General features: G+C 47.4%; 1 protein-coding gene across 1 annotated transcript; it reads left to right on the forward strand.

The window, feature by feature from the left end:
- The first annotated feature begins 3,036 nt into the window (after positions 1-3,036).
- Positions 3,037-13,933, forward strand: LOC138095060 (interferon alpha-inducible protein 27-like protein 2A). Its single transcript, XM_068991010.1, has 6 exons — positions 3,037-3,117; positions 3,747-3,868; positions 4,250-4,387; positions 11,931-11,960; positions 13,005-13,166; positions 13,702-13,933. Exons 2-6 carry the CDS (start codon positions 3,796-3,798, stop codon positions 13,809-13,811), a joined length of 513 nt encoding a protein of 170 aa, XP_068847111.1. The 5' UTR covers positions 3,037-3,117; positions 3,747-3,795; the 3' UTR covers positions 13,812-13,933.
- The last annotated feature ends 9,323 nt before the right edge of the window (positions 13,934-23,256 follow it).

Genomic DNA, 23,256 nt, shown 5'->3' on the forward strand with positions numbered 1-23,256 from the left:
GAAGCAACCTAGATGTCCATCGACAGATAAATGGATAAAGAAATCTTGGTACATATACACAATGGAATATTATTACACAGCCATAAAAGGAATGCATTTGTGTCAGTTCTAATGAACTCAATGAACCTAGGACCTATTATACAGAGTGAAGTAAGTCAGAAACAGGAAGATAAATATCATATTCTACGCATATATGTCAGAGAAGGCAATGGCACCCCACTCCATTACTCTTACCTGGCAAATCCCAGGATGGGGGAGCCCGGTGGGCTGCAGTTCATGGGGTTGTGAAGAGTTGGACACAACTCAGCGACTTCACTTTCACTTTTCACTTTCATGCATTGGAGAAGGAAATGGCAACCCACTCCAGTGTTCTTGCCTGGAGAATCCCAGGGACGGGGGAACCTGGTGGGCTGCCGTCTATGGGGTCACACAGAGTCAGACACGACTGAAGCGACTTAGCAGCAGCAGCAGCAACGCATATATGTGGAATCTAGAAAAATAGTACTGAAGAATTTATTTACAGGGCAGCAGTCGAGAAAGAGACATAGAGAATAGGCCAATGGACATGGGGATGGGGTGGAGAGGGTGAGATGTATGGAAAGAGTAATATGGAAACTTGTTACCTTATGTAAAATAGACAGCAAACGGAAATTTGCTGTATGGCTCAGGAAACTGAATCAGGGGTTCTAGAGGAGTGGGATGTATCAACCTAGAGGAGTGGGATGGGGCAGGAGATGGGAGGGAGGTTCAAAGGGAGAGGATATATGTATAGCTATGGCTGATCCAACCAGTCCCTTCTGAAGGAGATCAGCCCTGGGATTTCTTTGGAAGGAATGATGCTAAAGCTGAAACTCCAGTACTTTGGCCACTTCATGTGAAGAGTTGACTCATTGGAAAAGACTCTGATGCTGGGAGGGATTGGGGGCAGGAGGAGAAGGGGACAACCAAGGATGAGATGGCTGGATGGCATCACTGACTCGATGGACATGAGTCTGAGTGAACTCTGGGAGTTGGTGATGGACAGGGAGCAACAAGCCTAGTCTGCACCAGGCGAACCTCAAGTCTCAAGGCCGGGTAGGCATGAGATGGGCAGGGAAGAGACAAGCGTTAGGAGGGAGTAAATGAGAGCCATTCCAAGACCTCACTTTGGAAGCAGCGGGACCTGCATTGGGTCCTGCTTTGCATAGCAGAAATAGTGAAACAAAATTAAGGGTAAAACAACTAATTCACTATGCTTTCTTAAAGGGAAATAATTTGGTCATTTGCTTTTAGCAGATAATGTAAAATAAGTAAAATATATACACATATAAGAATATACAATAGTTACATATGTCATATAGTAATAAGGAATATATATATATATAAAAGTCTCAGGGGGCTTCCCTGGTAGCTCAGCTGGTAAAGAATCTGCCCGCAATGCAGGAGACACCAGTTCAATTCCTGTGTCAGGTAGATCCCCTGGAAATAGGGTACCCACTCCAGTACTCTTACTTGGAGACTTTCATGGACAGAGGAGCCTGGCAGGATCACAAAGAGTCAGACATGACGGAGCCACTAACTCTTCCATATATCAAGGACAAAAGAAGTAGTGTAGTAATACCACAATTCTGTGAATGCCAGTGTGTCACCAAAGTAAGGCTCATCAAGGGTATTTCAACCCCTTAGTCGCAACTAAGGATTCCTCCCCAGGCACTGGGCAGAGATGGTGCTTTGATCGTCAACCTGCTCTGCCTCCTCAGTTATTACAGATATCAGATTAGGGTTCGGTGCCATTTGTCAGCCAAGGAAAAATATTTTGTACCGTAAACCTACATGAAACAACAGACTGGTTCCAAATAGGAAAAGGAGTATATCAAGGCTGTATATTGTCACCCTGCTTATTTAACTTATATGCAGAGAACATCATGAGAAACGCTGGACTGGAAGAAACATAAGCTGGAATCAAGATTGCCGGGAGAAATATCAATAACCTCAGATATGCAGATGACACCACCCTTATGGCAGAAAGTGAAGAGGAACTACAAAGCCTCTTGATGAAAGTGAAAGAGGAGAGTGAAAATGTTGGCTTAAAGCTCAACATTCAGAAAACGAAGATCATGGCATCCGGTCCCATCACTCCATGGGAAATAGGTGGGGAAACAGTGGAAACAGCGGAAACAGTGTCAGACTTTCTTTTTTGGGGCTCGAAAATCACTGCAGATGGTGATTGCAGCCATGAAATTAAAAGACGCTTACTCCTTGGAAGGAAAGTCATGACCAACCTAGATAGCATATTCAAAAGCAGAGACATTACTTTGCCGACTAAGGTCCGTCTAGTCAAGGCTATGGTTTTTCCAGTAGTCATGTATGGATGTGAGAGTTTGACTGTGAAGAAGGCTGAGCGCCGAAGAATTGATGCTTTTGAACTGTGGTGTGGAGAAGACTCTTGAGAGTCCCTTGGACTGCAAGGAGATCCAACCAGTCCATTCTGAAGGAGACCAGCCCTGGGATTTCTTTGGAAGGAATGATGCTAAAGCTGAAACTCCAGTACTTTGGCCACTTTATGCGAAGAGTTGACTCATTGGAAAAGACTCTGATGCTAGGAGGGATTGGGGGCAGGAGGAGAAGGGGATGACCAAGGATGAGATGGCTGGATGGCATCACTGACTTGATGGACGTGAGTCTGAGTGAACTCCAGGAGTTGGTGATGGACAGGGAGGCCTGGTGTGCTACGATTCATGGGGTCGCAAAGAGTCGGACACGACTGAGTGACTGAACTGAACTGAACTGAACTGAAACCTACAAATGGTGGAGGGCAGGGAAAATATAGTCCACAAGAATTGCAGGTGAGTTTTATAAAAATGTGGACTAGGGATTCCTCACATACCCAAGAAGGGGAATCTGGGATGGAAAGCCATGCTCCTGCAGAAGCTCCGCCACTCATCCGTCCCATTAGCATGCAAAGGTGAGGTCTACATGGCGCCAAGCCTGGGATGAGGGTGACTCACTTCCTTCTTGGACTTCTGGGGTCAGAGGTCATCTAGGGAGGGACTATTTAGCCGGCTGGAGTTCTCAACAGCCTCACTCTGTGCAGGGCTTCACACACTACTCTTCGATCCCCAACAATTACTAAGCAGGGTAAGCGGGGGCCTGGGAGGTTGGGAGGGGAGGGAGCAAAGGGGCTCCACTCTCAGCCTCCCTCTCCACTTCCATTGGGACCGTTGTCTCTGTGACCAGGGCTGAGTGTGGGGAGGGGGCTTGAGCCCACCTTTACCATGGGGCGTTGGGAACCTCTGGTCTTGTCTTGACCCAGGTTACTACTGAAGTCCTGAGACTTAGACCAGGTGGGCAGTGAGCAGGGGAAAGAGATGGGGTGTTAGAGGTGGCCAGGATTCTGGAGATCAGGGAGCCAAGCAAAGTCATTATTAACTTCAAAACTGTGGTCTGAGCAGATTAAGGGGGAGGGCTGGAAGTGGTCCATAGGCTGCAATGGGACAGGGGGCAGGGCTGGAATGGCAGACAGATGCCCCCCTGAAAGTCGCTCAGTCATGTCCGATTCTTTGTGACCCCAAGGACTATAGAGTCCAGTGAATTCTCCAGGCCAGCATACTGGAGTGGCTAGCCTTTCTCTTCTCCAGGGGATCTTCCTAACCCAGGAATCAAACCCAGGTCTCCTGCAATGAGGGCAGATTCTTTACCTTCTGAGCTATCGGGGAAGCCCGAAATCAGGCAGAGCAGTTTCAACTTCACACTCTGTTTGTAAAAAGACAGTGGTGTCCTTGGCTCCAGAACCAGTGTTCCCACACTGCCTCCAGGATGTCAGCTAGAGCCATAGAGAGTGGGGAAGGCCATGCCTTGGGCCCCCTCCTGCCAGAATTGCTGCCGGAAGGTGAGTGCCCTTGGGGAAGCTCCCAAGGGTGGGTGGCCCAGAGCTTGGGGTTCCTGGGTGAGCAGCGGGGGTCTGGGTTCTGGCCTGGGGGTGCCACCAGGGGCTCTGGGCCCATCAAGGCTCTTTCCCCCGGGCCTCAGCTTGTGCTCTGTGCAGACAGGACCCCCAGCTCTCCACGGGTGCTGGGCCTTCCTCTCTCTATCGTCTCCCTGGTTCACCTCCAAGCACCCTTGACACCTCTCAGCTCAGCTTCCCCTGAGGTCCCCTCCCTGCATCAGAGATCCTGGGGGCTTCAGGAAAGGGTGGAGGGGGCTGTGTGGGGTCTCTGTTCCCCCAGCTGCCCACACCGCTGTGTGCTCCCCCATTATTTCTTTCTTCCAGAGGAAAAAGAACCTTCTGAGTCAAGCAACCAGGCCTCCTATGGCTCTTCTCCTGGGAAGCCACCACAGGGGCCACATCAGGGACCAGATGACTTTGGCTCTGACCCCAGAGACCCACCCAATTTCTACCATTATGCAGGTAACGCATCTCTGAGGACCAATCCACAGATCCTCACCCCACACCCACTGCTCAGCTCAACCTGCTAAGCTGTCAGTGTAAGGACAGTCTTCCTGATGGAATCTTTCTGACACACTGTCAGAAAAAAGCCACAATGTGCAGGAGATGAAATAAATGACGCTCTAGAATCAGAGGGACCACACTTCAGGGTTTAGCTCTGCCTCTGACTTGCTGAGTGACCCAGAGCCAGTCACTTGCCCTCTCTGGGCTTTTATAGGCTTGTTTTTAAGCACAGGAGTAGGATGAGGTCACTCTTAGGGGTCTCTCAGAACCAGGTCACCTCCAATTAGGTGGGGCAAAGGTGCTGCTCAGTTTAGATGCCTGACAGCCACCTGGCACAGGCTTGGGCACGGCTCTTTGCCAGTTTAAGGTCACTGCCCATGGTTTCCTGTTGCCCCACAGCACCCAAGGCAGATAAGTTTCATTTCTCTATTTGTGCTCCTCCCTTGGTGCCCGAGGGCCAGGTCACTAATGTCCTCCCAGAACACACTCTCCAAGGGCAGAGTCACCTCTAATGTCAGGCCAGCCTAGGGCCATGGCAGCAAAAGTCACAGAGTTTTTTTAAAGTCATTTCAGAATACACATAGCATGAAATTTACCAAAACAACTGGGCTTCCCTGGTGGCTCATCTGTTAAACAATCTGTCTGCAATGCGGGAGACCTCAGTTCGATCCATGGGTTGGGAAGATCCCCTGAAGAAGGGAGTGGCTGCCCGCTCCAGTATTCCTGCCTGGAGAATTCCATGGTCAGAGGAGCCTGGTGGGCGACAATTCATGCAGTCAGAAAGAGTACACTGGACTGAGTGACTAACAAACACAACCGTTTTGTGTCCACAACTGAATTGTTGGTTTTTGTTGTCCGGTCACTAAGTCGTGTCTGACTCTGGAATCCCATGGACTGCAGCACGCCCGGCTTCCCTGTCCTTCACTATCTCCCAGAGTTTGCTCAAACTCACATTCATTGAGAAGGTAATGTCAGCCAACCATCTCATCCTCTGTCACCGCCTTCTCCTGCCCTCAATCTTTCACAGCATCAGGGTCGTTTCCAGTGAGTCGGCTCTTGAACAGTGGTAACCATATTCGTGCTACTGTGCCTCCCATCTGCAGAACTCTTTCCATCTCCTCATACTGGACCTCAATTAGACATTAACTATTGATTTCCTCCTGCCGCTTCCTGGCAACCACAGCTCCTTCTGTCTCTTTGCTCAACTAATCTAATCTAATCTCCATGTGAGTGGAATCATACAGCATCTGTTATTTTCTGACAGGTCTATTTTAGTTAGCATAAGGTTCCCCAGGTTCCTCATGTGTCAGAAGTTCCTATTTAAAGTTGAATGATATCCTCTCGGGCATCTATACCACGTGGTAATGATCCATGTATCCACTCGTCGACACTTAGTTTGCTTCCTCTTGGCAACTGTGATTACTGCTGCTATGAACATGGAGTACAAATATCTCTTCAAGACCCTGTTTTCAATTTCTTTGGATCGATATCCAGAAATGGGATTGCTGGATTATATGGTTTTCTATCTTAAATTTTTTTCAGGAACTGTCACTGTGTTCCATGTTTGTTGCACCATTTTATATTCCTACCAACAATGCACAAATGTTCCAGTTTCTCCACATCCTAACCAACACTTGCTATTTTCCATTTTTATTTTTGTAATATAGTGGCTTTCCTGGTGGGTGTGGAGTGATTTCTCGTTGCAGTTTTGATTTGAATTTCCTAATGGTTACTGATATTAAGTATAGTTTTCTATTCTTGTTGGCCATTTGTGTGTCATTCGGGAAATGTCTGTTCTGATTCTTTGCCCATATTTCCTTTCTTTCTTTCTTTCTGTCTGTGCTGCGCCTTCATTGCTGCATGTGGGCTTTCTCCAGTTGCGCTGCACATGTGCCCATTTTTAAATCAAATTATTTTAAATCAAGTTTTCTGTTGCTGGAGGAATTCTTTATACTATATCCTGAATATGAACCTCTAAACAGATATATGTTTTGCCAATATTTTCTACCATTCTGTAGACTGCCTTTTCCCTCTGTTGACTGTGCCCTATCTTAGTGAATTAGGGCTGCTATAACAAAATGTGGTAAATCGGATGGCTTAAGAAGAACAGAAACTTATTTTTCACAGTTCTGGAGGCTGGGAAATCATGTTCTAGGCACCAGTGGACTTTGTGTGATGAGAGCTCACATCCTAGAACAACCTCCGCATTAACCTCCCATGTTGGGAGGAAAAGAGGAACTCTCTTGGATCTCTTTTAAAAGGAAACTGACCTCAGTCAGGAGGGCTCTGCCTGCACGTCTTAATCAGCTCCCACAGGGCCACCTCCTAACATCATCATTGGGCATTAGGTTTCAATATATCATTTTTGGGGGACACAAACATTCAGACCATAGCATGACTCAGGATGCCTAAAGGTGCACTTTGGATTAGTACTTCTTTCTTTGAACTCCTCCTTTGGTGCCTCCTTGATCCCAAGCCTGTGCCTGGCACAGGAGAAAGCAACAGTGAATGAGGCTTGGCCCTTGACCCGAAAGAACTCAAAATCCAGCAGAGATTTCAGAGAACTGTATTGCCTTGTGGGAAATTTTATGGCAGCAGGAGCACAACTAATTCACACTCGGGAGTCTACAGGTGAAGGTGGCCGAGGAAGACTGGGAACGTGTGCTCAGGGCAGGTTCTGGAAGATGTGTTGGGTGGCAGAGTCCTTAAAAATGTGCCTGGATTTGGCTGGCAAAAGATTGAACATCATGAGGCAGGGAGGTGGCTTCTATTCACTCCTTAGGATAGAAGCAGAAGCCTGATCATGCAGGGACCCCCTCATGCTCATGGAACAGGTGGACTTTAACTTATGGGCCAGAGGGGGCAAGGAGGGGACTTAACACCTTCATTCTTCTTCCCTGTAGAGCCAGAAACAGATTGGAGAGATGCAGCCACAAGGCAGAGATTGGCACCGACAGCTAGACAACGATGCTAGAGAGATAAGGAAGGGTCCTCCCCTAGAGCCTTCAGAGAAAGCCTGGCTCTGTTTACCCTTTGATCTTGGATCTCTGACTGGGAGAAAACGAGAGAATTAGCACAGTTCGTGGTAATTCCTTCCTGCAGCCTCAGGAAACTAACATGTGCTTTTATAAGTTGAAGATTTGTAACAACTTAAGAGTTGGCAGGTGGAGGTTCACATTTTTAGCAATGAAGTATTTTTAAATTAAGGTATGCACATTGCCTTTTTAGACATAAGGCTATTGCACCTTAGCAGACAAGGGTATAGTCTAGTTATACATAAATATAACTTGTATATAGACATAACTTTTATATGCACTGAAAACCAAAAAGTTCACATGATATTCCTTTTACTTTGGTGATCTGTAACCCGATCGACAGTATTGCCGAGGTGTGCCTGGACAGAGATTAAAAATCTCATTGTGTTTGATGAAATGGTGAAGCCTGTGTTAGCGTCAGAATCTGTAAAAGGAGGAGGTGAGAGTCTCCACGTGAGCACTGGTCATTGATCATAGAGAGGGATTTTTCACTGGTGACCAGGTCTAGGGCAGCACTGTCTGGGAGCCCTTTCTGTGATGGTAAGCGTGTTCTCTGTGTGATCCAGTATGGTAGATGACCACTAGCCAGATGCAACTATTGAGCACTTGAGCAGTGGTCCATGCAACTCAGGAACTGAGTTTTAAGTTTTATTTCATCTGAACTAACTAAGATTTACCTTGCACACATGGGTAGTTGTTCCTATAGTGGTGAGCTTGGGCTAGGGCAATAGTCCCCAACATTTTTGGCGCCAGGATCAGTTTCAGGGAAGATACAGGCAGGGAGGGGGAGGATGGTTTGGGGATGATTCAAGCACATTGTGTTTATCATGCACTTTATTCATATTATTATTGGGTTGTGATATATAATGAAATCATTATACAACTCACCATAATGCAGAATCAATGGGAGCCCTGAGCATGTTTTCCTGCAACTAGATGGTCCCATGTGAGGATGCCAGGAGACAAGGACACCTGAAGTGTCTTACTTATGTCCAGTCTACCCTGTCATCTTTTGGTTACTGTTACTGCAGAAAACCCTGCTTCACAAAGATAGGCTGTCGGAAACAGAAGCAGGCTTTTCAGTGCTTTTGTGGCAATCTCAAGCTATTCTGCCTTGATTTTAATCTAGAACATATGGAGATTTGAAGTCATCTCAAATATACTTTCAAGGGCACTGTTGTTTGTGATCTCAAGCAGTTGATTCTCTTCTAGCAGGCACAAAGTCAGTTCACCTGGCTTATGTACAAATGGGTCAGGGATCCATTCCTTCTCATTTCAGGGGTCTTTTGTGGTTGAGAAGTAATGCTCAAACGCTGTTGAAAGCTGAAATAAGTGGACATGCACCAGTTGGGTGGAAAAGGCGATGGCACCCCACTCCAGTACTCTTGCCGAAAAATCTCATGGATGGAGGAGCCTGGTGGGCTGTAGTCCATGGGATCGCGAAGAGTCAGACATAACTGAGCGACTTCCCTTTCACTTTTTACTTTCATGCATTGGAGAAGGAAATGGCAACCCACTCCAGTGTTCTTGCCTCGAGAATCCCAGGGACAGGGGATCCTGGTGGGCTGCCGTCTATGGAGTCACACAGAGTCGGACACGACTGAAGTGACTTAGTGGCAGCAGCACCAGTTGGGAGAAAGACGACCCTGACCGAGTCTCTTTCCAATCTCTGCTAATATTTGAAACATGTCAAAATTCCCAGTGTTCATTCATCGCCTGCATAATTCCAGTTTGGCTCTAAATGCAGCCACTTTACCTGGTGATTTGAACAGTTGTCATTCTCCCCTGAAGTGTCAGACTGAGTTCCCTGAGCAAGTTGAGTATGTCACACAAGTAAGGATGTTTTTCGACACCTTCTGTGTCACTAAAATATGCTGCCAGTGGTGACTGCTTTTCTAAAAGAAATCCCCGGAGCAGCTCTCACAACTCAGAACTGCTGGCCAGTGATCTACGTTTAGAGAGCTGTCTCATTTCTGTGTGTAAGAGGAGACGCTTGTGCTCTGCAGCCATTTCCTCACAGAGCTGCATGAACAGACATGAGTTAAGGGCACGTACTTTAATGTCGTTGATAATTTTCATCACTTCCTGCAAAACGTTAAGTTCAGGTGACATTTTTCAGCTGGCAAACACTTCTCTGTGGATGACACAATGTGTAGACTCACATTCAGAGGTGACCACTTTGACCAATATAGTGAAAACCAGAATTCCATCCAGTCATGGCAGGCACTCCGTCCGTGCATATAGCAATGCAAAATGACCAGTTCAGCTTTCCTGATATGTAGTCATTCAGAGACTTGAATAGTTTTGCAGCTGTGGTGTTGGCAAGAAAAGGGCATGTTACACATCCTCATGCACATCCTCCTGAAAAATATATCGCACAGAAACAAGTAAAGTTGCCTTGTGGTCAACATTGGTAGATTCACCAACCTGGATTGCATACCATGGTGACTCATTAATCCTTTCTAACAGTTGGCCTCAATATGTCTGCTGTTTCACATGCCAGCTTTTGAACTTCAGCCTCTCCTAAAAGTTCATGACAACTGACCTTAGCAGCAGGCAGGATCAATTCTTCACCAACAGTAAACAATTTCTTAGATTTAGCAATGTGGTTAACCACTAATAATGATGCTCTCAGTGCAGATTCATTTGATAAAGTGAAGGCCTTCAATAATTGCTTCTGTTCTTCATGTTCACATTAAAAAAAAAAAAAACAAAACGCCAAAGCCTTGTCTTTTAATGCAAGGTGCTTGGTCTCCATGTGGCAAAGCAGTTTTAAATGTTTTAAAACTTCGTTGGGTAGCTGGTCGCCACGGATTATACAAAGCAGTATTGGAGAATGTGATCACCGGCTGCAATGAACTTGTACTTTAAGTAGCACTCTTGGTATTTTCTTTTAAATGTAGCTTTCTCTTCATTGGCCATCTTAGAGTCTTCTACATTCTCATCATTGGGTCTTTCTCCATTTTCAAAGAAACGGTTCAGCAACATTTGCTTAAAATTTTTTTTTAACTTATTTTGTCAAGGGTTAGCTTGTGGGCTTACCAAAACTGTGACCAAAACAAGTGCACAGTGCAGGAAAGAGGCAAGAATAGAAGTGGCAAATAAAACAGTGAGTGGGACATGGGACTAAAATAAGTGTTGGATTCTGACTTAAAGCCTGCCACCAGATGCAGCTTAATTGGCCCTTGCCACTCACCGGTAGGGTTTTGATATGAGTCTGCAAGGTATTCATTTATTATGGTCCCTGTGCAGTCAAACCTTTCTGTTTGTGATCATCTGTGTTTGCAACCGCTCCCGAGTCCTACCATCACCACCTCAGCTGCAACTCAGAGCATCAGGCATTAGACTCTCATAAGCATTAGGCAACATCAATCCATCACAAGCACAGTTCACGGTAGGGCTCGAGCTCTTATGAGAATCTAATGCTGCTGCTGATCTGACAGGAGGTGGAGCTCAAGTGTTCATACGAGCGAGGGGCAGTGGCTGTAAAGCTTTGGTGGCTCACCTGCCACTCAACTCCTGCTGTGCAACTGGGTTCCTAACAGGCCAGGGACCAGTATCAGGGTTGGGAACCCCTGGCCTAGGGTATGACCTTGGGTGTGCGTGGCATAGGATCCAAGATCCTTGGAAGTGAGGAGGTGAGAACTGTAAGATCCGTTTGTTGAAAACATCGTCTGTGCAGAAATGGAAAATCTCAAGACAGGTCAAGTGTCCTGATGGAGAGAGATGTTGGTGAGCCAGAAGCTACAACCTTCCAGAAATGACTGGGGGATGGAGACTGCTTTTGCAACTTCTCTCCCTTGCCTGGGGCCAAGACTCTTTTTCATGGGGAGCTCTCTGAGCTCACTCTCACAGATCCTGAAATCTCTGGAACTGTCCCAGCTGTCCAAAATGCCTATTCCCTGCCAGACCCAAGAGCTCTGAGCAACTCAGTGTGGTCCAGGCATGCTCTGTCCAGTGTGGCCGGGGGCTCCAGCCACAAGGCAGGACATGCAGAGGAAGCATGGTGCCTTCTAATGGGGGAATAAGGGATGCTTCCTGCAGAAAGTCACAAGTAGGCTGAGCCCTGGAGGATGGGGGGCTTCCACTCCAGCTGTACCCTGGATGGGCATAGGGTGTCTGGAAGATGAACAGACAGAACAGTCAAATATATTCCATTACACAAAAGGAGCATGCTTTTCTTGATTTTTTTTTTAATGATACCAAAATGTGTTAAGTTCAAAGAGCAGAATGAAACCTTTTCAAGGCAGGTTCCTCTCCCCTCTGGAGTATCACAGAGCTCTGGACTCTTGTCCATCCTCCTCTGATTTCTGGAAAATCAGACTTCTCTGTAAAAGCAGAGGGAACCACACAGTGCTGCTGTCTCCTGTGATCCCAACTCCAGGGAACTCTTCTCACTGGGACAGCAGCAGAGACCCAGGGGAAGTCCAGTGCTGGGCACTCACAGGGGTTCTTTCTGTCTCCAGGCATGACGGCAGCTGCTGTGATTGGAGGAGGTAAGTCTCTTTGGGAAGAAGCTCAAGGCCCCATCTGCCCCTGTCCCTGGGCTCCTGGGAGCACCCTTCCTCGACCAAGTCCAAGATTGCCTTTAGCCCCAAGACCTGGGTGGGTAGGGGTGGGGTGGACTGGGAACAGAGGTTGAATTCTTGAGGTAACAAGAACCTAGCTAAGAAGGAACTGAAGGAAACCCATTCATAACACCCACTTCCAATCTCAGCTTCTCCCAAGTGCAGACTGGGATCCAGGCAAGTTGGAAGATCTGTCTGAACTCATGATTCCTCCCCAGAAAGCAGTGCCAGGGGCCCTTCCAAATGACTGTAAGGAATGTGTGAGCTGAGTTGTGTGGATTACTCAGAACTGCTCTGCCTACAACCCTCTAGTCATCCAGAAAGCCTAGTGGTTTCCTGCTGGGCCTCTGGCCAGGGTCCTCCCACACGGTGGCCAAAATTAAAGAAAATGAAACATTTCTGTCATACCAGCCACAGTCTCAAGTGCTCAGTGGCCACATGTGTCCACCATGTGGATGGTGCAGACACAGAAGGTTCCTGGCTGCAGAAGGTTCTATACCTGCACTGTCTGGAGATGTAGGGACCCTGGGGGGATGCTCACCGGTGGCCTCAGGGCAGTGGACAGAAGCTTCCACCCAACACCTTTTCAGAAGAGCAGCTCTGTCTTTATACTGTGGGCCTGTGGTTGTATGAAAGACACCAGTTTCCCACCAAAAGGGGACATTTGAAGACCCCTGCTTGTTTCAACTTTATTTCATAAAGGGCAAACTAAAGCCCAGGGAGGACTGCTGAAGCTTCCAGGGTCACAGGCAAGCAGAGTCAGGAACAGGCCTGGGTTCCAGGTTCTTGGAGGAGGACGGGGTGTTGGGGTGGGCATCCACCCAGTTGTGTCCACACCTACAGCCTTCCCTTGCCTCTGGCCCTATGGTCTGAGCGAAGAGGACCCCTCACCTCACCCCCCCAGGAAGGTGTCAGGGAGGTCTGGCAAGCCTGTCTCTCGCAGCTAGCCCTGAAGAGTCTCTGCCCTTACAGTCGTGGCCGTGAGGGCTGTGCCTGAGTTGCTGGACACCGTGGGCTTCACCAGAACAGGAATCTCTGGCTCCTCCTTAGCGGCCAAGATGATGTCATCAACTGCCAGAGCCAATGGGGGCAGAGTTCCCTCTGGCAGCCTAGTCTCCAACCTCCAGTCCAAGGGTAAGTGTCTTCCCTGGAGGAGGTGGAGGAGGGCTCACAAATCAGCACAAGATTGATCCAGATGCTAAAGAAGCAGACAGGCTTCTTCCAGCTTTGTGGTCCTCAGTGTCCCACTGGTCCTTTGTGTCCCCATCATGGTTCCCTCTTCTGGTTGGGTGTGGGGTTGCAGGATGAGGGGTGTGTCACTCAGGAGGCCTGCGTTCCTCATCAACCCTAAAAAACCTGGTTAGGTGCCCACTCCTCCCCGAGCCCAGCCCAGTGCTGTGAAGGGGAGGGGCAGCCCCTCATTTCTCAGAGGGTCTGTCCTGTCGCTGATGGACTGACCATCAGAGTTCATGTCCTCTTTGGGCAGCCATGCGCAGCCACCCCTCCCTGAGCAGATATCCTGGGGTCTCAGAAGTAGAGGAGGAAACAGGGGTGGGATGTTGGTGTCTAGGGCCTCCAGTCAGTCCTGGGGTCTCTGACACTCACAGTCTTGCTGGGGGCAGCTGGGCCTGCCTGTCCTCTTGTGCTCTAACCTTCTCCTCTCCCCCAGGGGCAACTGGACTTTCCACACCAACCAACATCCTCCTGGGATCTGCTGGGGCACTTCTGGGGGCCTTGCTGTGGGATTCCTACAGCTCCTCCAGGAGGACCCAGTACTAAAGCAGAAAGAGGCTCCCATTCTGGAAATGATCCTCCAGGGCATCAGGATGTCAGTCTCCCAAATGACAAGTCCCCTGCCTCTCAAAATTCTTCAAAGAATCATAAGAAATAAAGTCGAGATGTGGTGACCTTCGATAAGTGTCCGTGCTGCGTTCCAGGCAGGGTGCGGGGCACCTACAGAGCCCTGTGGGTGTTGGGTGTAGGGTAGGAACTCTGTAAGAATGAGCACCAAGCCAGAACAGGAAGCCATGTCTTTTCCCAGTCCTGCCACTCAGTTTTGACCCTGCGAAGATTGTGTCTCTTCTTTGAGCCTCAGTTTGTTGCTCTTCAGATGGGAACTTGGACCACATGTCTTCAAAGACCTCAGCCAGAGGAGCTAACGGCTTGGCCCTGGGGTCAGTTTGAGCCTCTGACCCTCAGTTACCAAGCCCTTTATTCTCAGGCAGTATTGATCCCCTCCCCTCCCCACCCAAGGCTCTGGGTCTGGCTGTTTCATGACTCATCAGTAACACTGTCTGTCTGGCCTGGTGGCCTTTGGAGTGCTTCAGGTGGGAAGAGGATCTGCATTTCTCCAGAGAGCTCTGTCTCTGTTGTCTAGAGTTCAGTTCACTGGCCCCAAGTGAGCCTGCCCAGAACCTGCAAGGACAGACAGGTCTCCCCACCATGGGGCTCCCGAGAGGCCGGTCAATGCAGAACACTCACTTACCCATTGGGTGCCTGGCCCTGGATCCAGTGCCAGGCTCTGTGTGTGTTAACTTGGCACCTGCAACCTGCCTGCCCATGTGGATAACCCACAGCAGGTTCTGGAAGACCTGCTTCCACTTAAACGTGAGTCTCTGATCCCAACCTGTTGGCTCCAGGACTCCAGCCCAGGTCCCCACTCTGGCCTTCACACCTGTCTTCCCTCCTGCTCCTTCTCCACCGGGCTCTCTCCTTACGATGCTGCCTCAGCTCACTGCAGCTTCCAGCTGGCTTCAAGGGCTCCATCCCAGTCTCCTACGGCTGCAGTAGATTGGCGGGGTCCCTTTCAGCCCAGTGTGTGTAACACTGGACAAGCCTGACTCCACACTGGGTGTATTCCTTCAGCTCTAACTTTTGTTCTCTGTTGCCTGTGCTTAGTCATGCTGGCTTGCACCTTTGTAAAAGAATGTTTCCTGTAGCCTGAAATACACAGGACAGCCCATTCTCAAGGCTCTGACTCTTAATGATAGAACACTTCTTTAAAAAGCTGCAGAACAGAGAATAACACTTGTTTAGTTGGAGGTTTATAGGAACATTGTGAGCAGACCTATGGGAATAGTACCAAGAACAAAGGCGCCAAGAAGATTGCAACAATCAGCCACATCCCCTCCGCTTTTAGAATAAAGGAAGCCTGAATTCTAACTCTGGGAAGATGACTTTTTGGGACACTTGACTGCCATCTTCTCAGTCTGTTGGTTTTCTGAATAAAGTCTCTTTTCATTGCCCCAGCAACCTGTCTCTCAATTTATTGACCCGTCATGTGGCAAGTAATATGAGCTTAGACTCCAAACAGGTGCAGTGTTGGTGGGCAGTTGGAGGAAAGCACAGATATAATGCCATTAAGAGACCTGTGATCAAGGACAGAAATGAGCACGTTCCAGTGCCCTTCAACGTACCTGTACAGTTCATCTCACTGAGAGCTGGAATTTATTATCCCTCCCTGAAGCCGGGCTGGCCTTCTCTAGGAAAACGAGCACAGAGACCTAATGGAGGAGTCAGTTCTTTTTTCCCAGACAAGGTTCAGAAATGAGCCCAGCTAAGATTCACAAAGCCAGCCCGCTGCTGACTGCAGGTGTAGCAGGGAGCCCAGCTGAGCCCAGGAAAGCCACATGCCTAAACTCCTGAATTGATGCTTCTAAACTGCGGCATTGGAGAAGACTCTTGAGAGTCCCTTGGACTGCAAGGAGATCCAACCAGTCCATCGTAAAGGAGATCAGTCCTGGGTGTTCATTGGAAGGACTAATGTTGAAGCTGAAACTCCAATACTTTGGCCACCTGATGTGAAGAGCTGACTCATTTGAAAAGACCCTGATGCTGAGAAAGACTGAGGTCAGGAGGAGAAGGGGACAACAGAGGATGGGATGGTTGGATGGCATCACTGACTCGATGGACATAGGTTTGGGTGGACTCCAGGAGTTGGTGATGGACAGGGAGGCCTGGTGTGCTGGGGTCCATGGAGTCACAAAGAGTTGGACATGACTGAGTGACTGAACTGAAAACTACTGACCCAGTGAATCACAAACTAAATAAATATTTAGGGCAGGGGGCATTTGTTACCCACCAATAACTAACTGATAACATGAAACAATGTATGTAATCCATTGGGGGATTCAAGCTTTATGACCTGGAGGACAGAGAAGGCAGACATTAATTGTAATTGTAGTTATCTGGGAAGACTGCTTGGAGTAGGTGTTGCTTTATTTAAGGCCTATGTAGTTGTAAGTAATAGAATCTTGGTTATAACTGGCACTGAGTTCAAGGGAATTTACTGGCTTGCTGAACTGAACAATAAAAAGGTCATTTGGCTTCAGGCCAAGTGTGAATTAGCAGCTCAACACTGAATCCAAGGGGCTGTTTTATCCTATCCCTCCTCTTTGTGTTACCCAATGAAAGACTGTGTGACCAAGGCTCAGTGAGCTTAAACAAACCAAAATGGAGTTTGGGGATTATGGCAGGGCCATGCAAGGGGAATGGGTGGCTCGTGCCCAGAAAAACCCCAAACTCCCCATAGGGTTTCAGCAAAGCAGTTCTAAAAGCCAGGTGAGGGAAGACATCCCTGAGCATGTGATTGGCTCTTGTACAGTTCTCAGATTGGTTTATGGTGAGGTAATAGGGCAGTTAACATCATCAGTGCTTAGGTGCCAGCAGGTCTATGGGCTACATGCGCATGGTCATCAAGTAATTAATCTCTTCCTTTTGGTGGTGGATTTCAGCAGCTGAAAACCTCAGGAGATATGCACGAGATACTATTGCGTACTTCAGAGAGGAACGTCTCTTGTTGTTTGGTCATTAACCACGTCCAATTCTTTGGACATGAACTGTAGCCCACCAGTCTCCTCTGTCCATGGGATTTCCCAGGCGAGAATACTGGAGGGGGTTGCCACTTCCTTCTTCAGGGGATCTTCTCGACTCAGGGGTCGAACCAGCCTCTCCTGCACTGGGAGGTGGATTATTCGCCATGAGCCACCAGGGAAGCACTCGGAGAGGGGCTACGGGGGTGGGCTCTGTCCCTGGGAGGCCCCATAGAGTCCTTCTGGGTTACATCTGCTTTCTGAGGTATCAGCTCCATCCTTTGGCTGCCACACTCCTGGTTTAATAGAGGCCTGTTTGCATGCTCTGGAGGATATCTGCTTCTTTATTCTGGTCTTCCCCCTAAAAGGTATTTTTTCATGAACCTCCTGCTGATAAGCAAGGAAACTTCCTTCCCAAATATCTCTGGTAAATGTTCCTGTAATATCCTAAACGGAATCATCTCTTTATTCCTAAACCAGTTACTTTAGCCCAAAGGATGGGATACGATGATCGGTTTCACTCATTCTGGGCTCACATTTGGAGGCTGGCAGGAGCGCTCAGGCCTCTGACAAGCCCAGGGTCAGGGCAGGGACTCTAGTACCTGAAAGAGAAGCAAGTTCCCGTTTCAAAGAGAACAGGAACACAGGACACTTGTGTGGCCAAAGACAGTGGCTGTGCCCTACAGACAAGACGCGGTTTGTCCTCTGTTAAAGGGTCGATCCTTGTGGGAAAACTGGAGCAGCCTCCTAACCATGCTTGTGTGTCTGTCTCTGCCTGTTTAAATACTCCCTACCTCTTCAGTGAATAGGGAAGAGCATTATGGATTGGAAGGCAGGCCATCAGCAGAATTTTGTCTTTTTATTTTATGTTTATTTTTAATCATCTTTATTGGAGTGCAGTTGTTTTAGTCCAACTCTGCAACCCCATGGACTGCAGCACGCCAGGCTTCCCTGTTCATCACCAACTCCAGGAACTTGCTCAAATTCATGGCCATTAAGCTGGTGATAGTTTCTACTGTACAGCAAAATGAATCAGCCGTACATGCACATATATCTCCTTCCTTTCGGACTTCCCTCCCGTTTAGGTCACCACAGAGCATTAAGTAGAGTTCTCTGTGTTATACAGTCGGTTTTCATTAGTTATCTATCTTATACATAGTGTCAGTGTTACCCAGTCCAAGCTTGTTTTGCTCACCTGGGACAGGTCAATAAATTGGAGATGAGGTGTTGAGGCAAGAATACAATTTTCTTCTGAAAGCTAGCAGACCTAGGAAATGGCAGACTAATGTCTCAAAATAATCATCAAATGGGTCTGGATGCCAATGCTTTTACAGAACATAGAGGAGGGGGGCAAGGTGAGGATGTAAAATGAAAAGGCCATTAATCTTGCAAATATCTCCTGGAATGATCAGTTTTGGGGAGGGCACATGTTAATTTATTCTTTCTTGCAGCTATTCATTCACAGGTAGACAGGGTCTTGTTGTCTTCCTGACCAAAGGCACTTAGGTTTTACGTTTAGGCAGAAGAGCAGGGTTCCCTGAGGCAGGATATTGAGTATGGACACTATCCTGTCAGTGAACAGAAGCAATGGGAAGCAAAAGTTAAAGAGACAGAGACAATAGATACAAGATTTTATTCTTCCCTGTAACATCAATAGTGAATATGTGTCAATCTCAGCGTCCCAATGCCTCTACCACCCCCTTGTCTTTTCACTTTAGATTTTACAAAATGGGATTGCATTGCTTGCTAATGAAAACTGACATTTTACCGCAAATGAATTATCAAAGTTGCAGCATTTTGATAATGGGGGAGGCTGTGTATGTGGCTGGGGGCAAGGGATATAGGAGAAACCTCTGTTATGAATCTCACTTTTGTTCAGAACCTAAAACAGCTCTAGGAAATAAGGTCTATTAAAAATTACCTAGTAAAAATTCACCTAATAATATATTCATTCTAATATTAAATTCACACCCGAGAAATATTAATCATTGATAAATGCATTCTGCTGTTAACAATCTAAATGACTCCAGACTAGGCTAAAGTTAATTTGGATCCAACAACCATCCTCTCAAATTTTCACTGTTCCTGACTCCTGTTTCCAGAAATAAGTGCTGCTGCAATTGATAAGTACTTTCAATGCCCTTTTAAAGTGACTTCTGGGACTTCCCTGGTGGTCTAGGGGTTAATTCTCCCTGCTTCCACTGCAGAGGGAGCAGGTTCATTTTCTGGTTAGGGAATAGATCCTGCTTGCAGCAAGGTGTGACCAAAAAAAAAATTTTTTTTAAGTAAATATAAAGCAACTTCTCTCGATGGAGGATAGGTAGATAAGTAGAAGGACGAGAGATAGATAACTTCAGAGAAAACACTTAATGTAATCCTCTTATAGGCCTTTTCATTGATAGAGTTCTGTTTTGACTCACACATATTGTTGTGCAGCTGGCCTTTTTCTGTTCTACGGCTCCTTCCTGTTATTTTTAGCTGCTGCTTGGCATTCCATGATAATCATATACCATGTCGTATTTACCCTTTTATCTATTTTACCAATATTTGTGTAGCTGGATCTTAAAAAAAAAAACAAAAAACCACACAACTTTCCTGCTTCGGAAAAATCTCAACAGAAACTTCAAAGCTGAAAGCAGTGGGAGACACTTCTGAGAGAGCTGCTGGCCCTGCCTCTTTGGGCTAACAATTCTGTGACTATCAGCCCTTGGTACCCATATCCAGTCTGTCTAAGGGAGGGCTTGGGATTCATTGGAAAAGATGCTTTAAAAGGAAGTCCTTCAACCAAGGTGTGCTGAGTGCTGTGACACAGGGCTTAACGAGTCAGAGACATCGTCCTTGTGGAGCTTTGATGGGGGCCTGGAGCATGCCTGAGCTTTTTTTGGTCCTGTTCTTGGAGCCCCTGGGATAGGCAGTATAAGAAATTTTGAGACCTGTGATTGTTGGGTCCATCCAGAGCTAATCGTCCGCAGTGAGTGGGCAGTGGAGGAGAGACTGGGCTGTTGGAGTTCGGCTGTATGAGGAAGGCTGCATGTTCCTGAGGGTCACACAGAGGCTTGGAGAGGCGATGGGGCATGAGCCGTCTTCAAAAGACTCAGCCAAGAGGGTGCTCACCTCGGTATGGAGACCCAGGAAGAAATGGATGCAGCAGGGGCAGGAGGCAGGGAAAGAAAAAGGATCCAGAGAATTCAGGTAAAGAACACAGTGAGAGGGCCCCATGCAGAGTCAGCCAAGACTCATCAGCTCATCTGTGAAACACGGATAGTAGTAGTATCTCTTCACGGGGTGGTTGTGAAGATGAAAATGCTTAATACCTGAATGCACAGTGCTTGGCCCAGAATAAGAGTCTGGCCCAGAAGTGTCCCTTTGTAGGAGCACTCTGCCGATGCTGTGTCAATCTGTCTTTGACACCCTCTGGTGGGAGACATTCAAACTCCCAGCTGTTTGTAGGCTTTTGGACCCTGCTGCCAGCTGGGTTCACTTACCCACAAGGTCCTTGACAAGGGGAAGCTTCCCTGGGCCGGATATCTCTGCCTCTGTTCTCCACCACTGCCCCCCAGCAGTGCACCTGTCCTGGGCTCCCCTCCACCTCTGGGTGGTGCTGGCAACAGTTCTCTTCCAGCTCTGCCTGTCTGGTTCCACGTTTGGTCCACAGGAAATTGTAAGGAGCTCTAAAGGGGCAGCTCCCCCCACCCACCCACCTTCAGAGTAGTCCCCTTCCTTTCTCAGGAAGGCCTGCTCACCAGTTTCCTGCCTTTAGCCTTTGTAGACCCAAGTAAGACACGTGTCGTTGCTTCCCTCGAATTTCAAGGGAGTCTCGTCAAGCTTTCCAAGGGGGTCCCACTGAGGTCCAGCCGGGAGAACCACTCGCCATCCTGTCACCCTTGGGACTTGGAGGAAAGCACTGGCCACCAAGCCTCTCTAGTTCTCTTTTTCCCCTTCTCCCTTTCCTCTCCAATCTCAACTCCTTAACTCATTATGCTACTTCTTTGAAAACTAGTTTTCTTGTTTCTTAGCATAGTGTTCCAGCAGAAGTTACAAGGTCAAGGCTCTTGGCACGTGATTGACACATTCCCTGTCTTTGAACCCCAACTGAAATAGCAATGAACATTCAATCAATTCCAAGAAAATTATGCATTTAATATTCATATGTGTTAAAAATATAAATCCATGCATTGCAATCCGTGCACGTGTGCTCAGTGTCCGACTCTTTGACCCCCACGGACTGTAGCCCCCCAGGCTCCTCTGTCCATGGAATCTTCCATGCCGGGGACCAGCCTCAGCAGAGTCCAGGGATACCCTCAGGATGGATGATGTTGGTGAATGAATGAATGACACCAAGCTTGGGAGACCAAGCTTCAGTAAGCGAGGCCCCTAACTTTATTTTCAAAAGGAACTTTTATACCTTGACTTGTACATAGAGGGAAATGAAAGATGCAAGGTCATACAGAGTCAGCCCAAACACTCCAGCAATTTTGCCCTTATCGAACTCAGGATTTTTTTCTGCATACCTTTCCCATAAACAATGTTGTGTACATTATCTTCTGGCCTTGGAGGCCTGTGGACATTTTATGACCCTCTTTTGATAAAGGCTGCTCAACCAGAAAACTTATTTTCCCCTGAAGTGTTTTTTCTTTATATTTCTAATCTACGTCAGCCTCAAAAAGTATTAAACAGAGTTCCATTCTCACGGAGAAAAGGTGCAGTGAGTTACAACAAAGAAAGAACCAATTAGTTCAAAGGTCTGATGTGGTTAATTCCAAGGCTACACTTGTTTTTCTTACATTCCAACTATGTTAACTAATGCACTCCCAGGTGCACAATGGATGAGGGATATGGGAACTTGGCAGCAAGCATTGGCTCAACAGTGAAATCCTACACCAGCACTATTCTAATAGTTTTTAACTCTTCGAAAGGCTCTATATTTTTAGAATGTTTTAGGCTTCCCGTGCCTCTCACAGTTGGGAGGCTGTGAACAATCACATGCATAGCTGCAAAAGTCTGGATAAACCTGCCAATCAAGCTCAAGAGCCATCAGAGGGGTTTGAATTGAAACACTCCTATCATGTCCAGGAGACTTATTAACTAAAGCCCTAAGTAAACATTTTCCAGAAAAAGGTGGTCAGGGATAGCCCCTGTTAATGTCAGAAGAGTTGGTGAAAGACATAAAATAGTAAGACAGACAGATTCTGGTTTGGGGGTAGATGCTCGAGCAGATCCAGGGGAGGCCCCTCGAGTCCTGACTCGCCTTGCATGTCAGGTCTCTTCCGCATGACCCCCCAGGGAGTCCCTCAAGTCCTGAAGCCCTGCTTATCAGGTCTCCTTTGCATGACCTTGTCATGGGTGGGATCTCCCGTGCTGGCTCCTGGCACTTCCAGGCAAGAATACTAGAGCAGGTTGCCATTTCCTCCTCCAGGGGATCTTTCCAACCCAGGAATGAAACCTGTGTCTCTTGCATCTCTTGCGTTGGCAGTCAGATTCTTTACCACTAGTGCCACCTGGGAAGTCCCTTGCCTGGGACTAATCAACCCTAAACTCTCAAGGGTGACTACCTGTGAGAAGGTAGAGAAAGGAGGAACATGAGAAGGGATTCTCAGGTCACATAAATTGTATCTGTAACATTATGAAGTCCTGATTCAGGGGTGGGTGAAGATGTTGTTTGTTTTTATTATCTATAGCTTTTTGGATGCCTGAAAGTATTTCATGTTCTGTAATATTTTGCATTATATATTTAAATTTTAAGAATAAGGTGAAAAAGAGGAGAGCAATTGTCTACAACTATTTTAACAATTTGTAATAAAGGCAGCAGAGAAATTAAATGGCACTTGGCAAGATCTTGGGAGCAGGAAGTGGTTAGAAAGTTGATCTGTGTAGTAACAGTTGGTCCTTTGGGGAAGTGTTTTCAAACGCAAGTTCATGGGCCCCAGGCATAGGGAGGCCAAACAAACCCAAACTTTGGAGTTTGAAGCAGAGAAAGGTATATGGCAGGGCAGTGCAAGGAGAGCAAGTGGCTTGTGTCCCCAAAACTTAAACTCCCTGAACGGTTCAGTGAAGTATTTTTAAAGGCTAGGTGAGGGAGAAGTGGCCAGGGTATATGATCAGCTCCTACACAATTCTCTGATTCACTGATGGGGATCAACCCTTAGGCACCAGTAAGTCTGGGGGCTATGAGCGCAGGATCATCCAGTAGTTAATTTCTTCCATTTGGTGATGGTTTTAGCGTTTGAAAAATTAAGGAAATTAGCATTAGCTACTATTATCTCGGAACTTCGGAGAAGAGCTAAAGCAGAGGACATGGGGGAGGGATGTCCAGGAAGCATCCAAACGGTTCTGTGGGCTTCCCAAGAGAGGAGAAAACCAGGTGTGACTTTCGTTTTCTGAGAAAATGAAAGTTATCTCATTGGCTGCCTGCA

Source organism: Capricornis sumatraensis, chromosome 19 (assembly GCF_032405125.1).
Source record: "Capricornis sumatraensis isolate serow.1 chromosome 19, serow.2, whole genome shotgun sequence".
Lineage (NCBI taxonomy): Eukaryota > Metazoa > Chordata > Mammalia > Artiodactyla > Bovidae > Capricornis > Capricornis sumatraensis.

Coding starts and splice junctions, on each gene's coding strand:
- LOC138095060 (XM_068991010.1), top strand. CDS start 3,796: ATGTCAGCTAGAGCCATAGAGAGTGGGGAAGGCCATGCCTTGGGCCCC. Junction 4,388..11,930: donor CAATTTCTACCATTATGCAG/GTAACGCATCTC, acceptor TTCTGTCTCCAG/GCATGACGGCAGCTGCTGTG. Junction 11,961..13,004: donor AGCTGCTGTGATTGGAGGAG/GTAAGTCTCTTT, acceptor CTGCCCTTACAG/TCGTGGCCGTGAGGGCTGTG.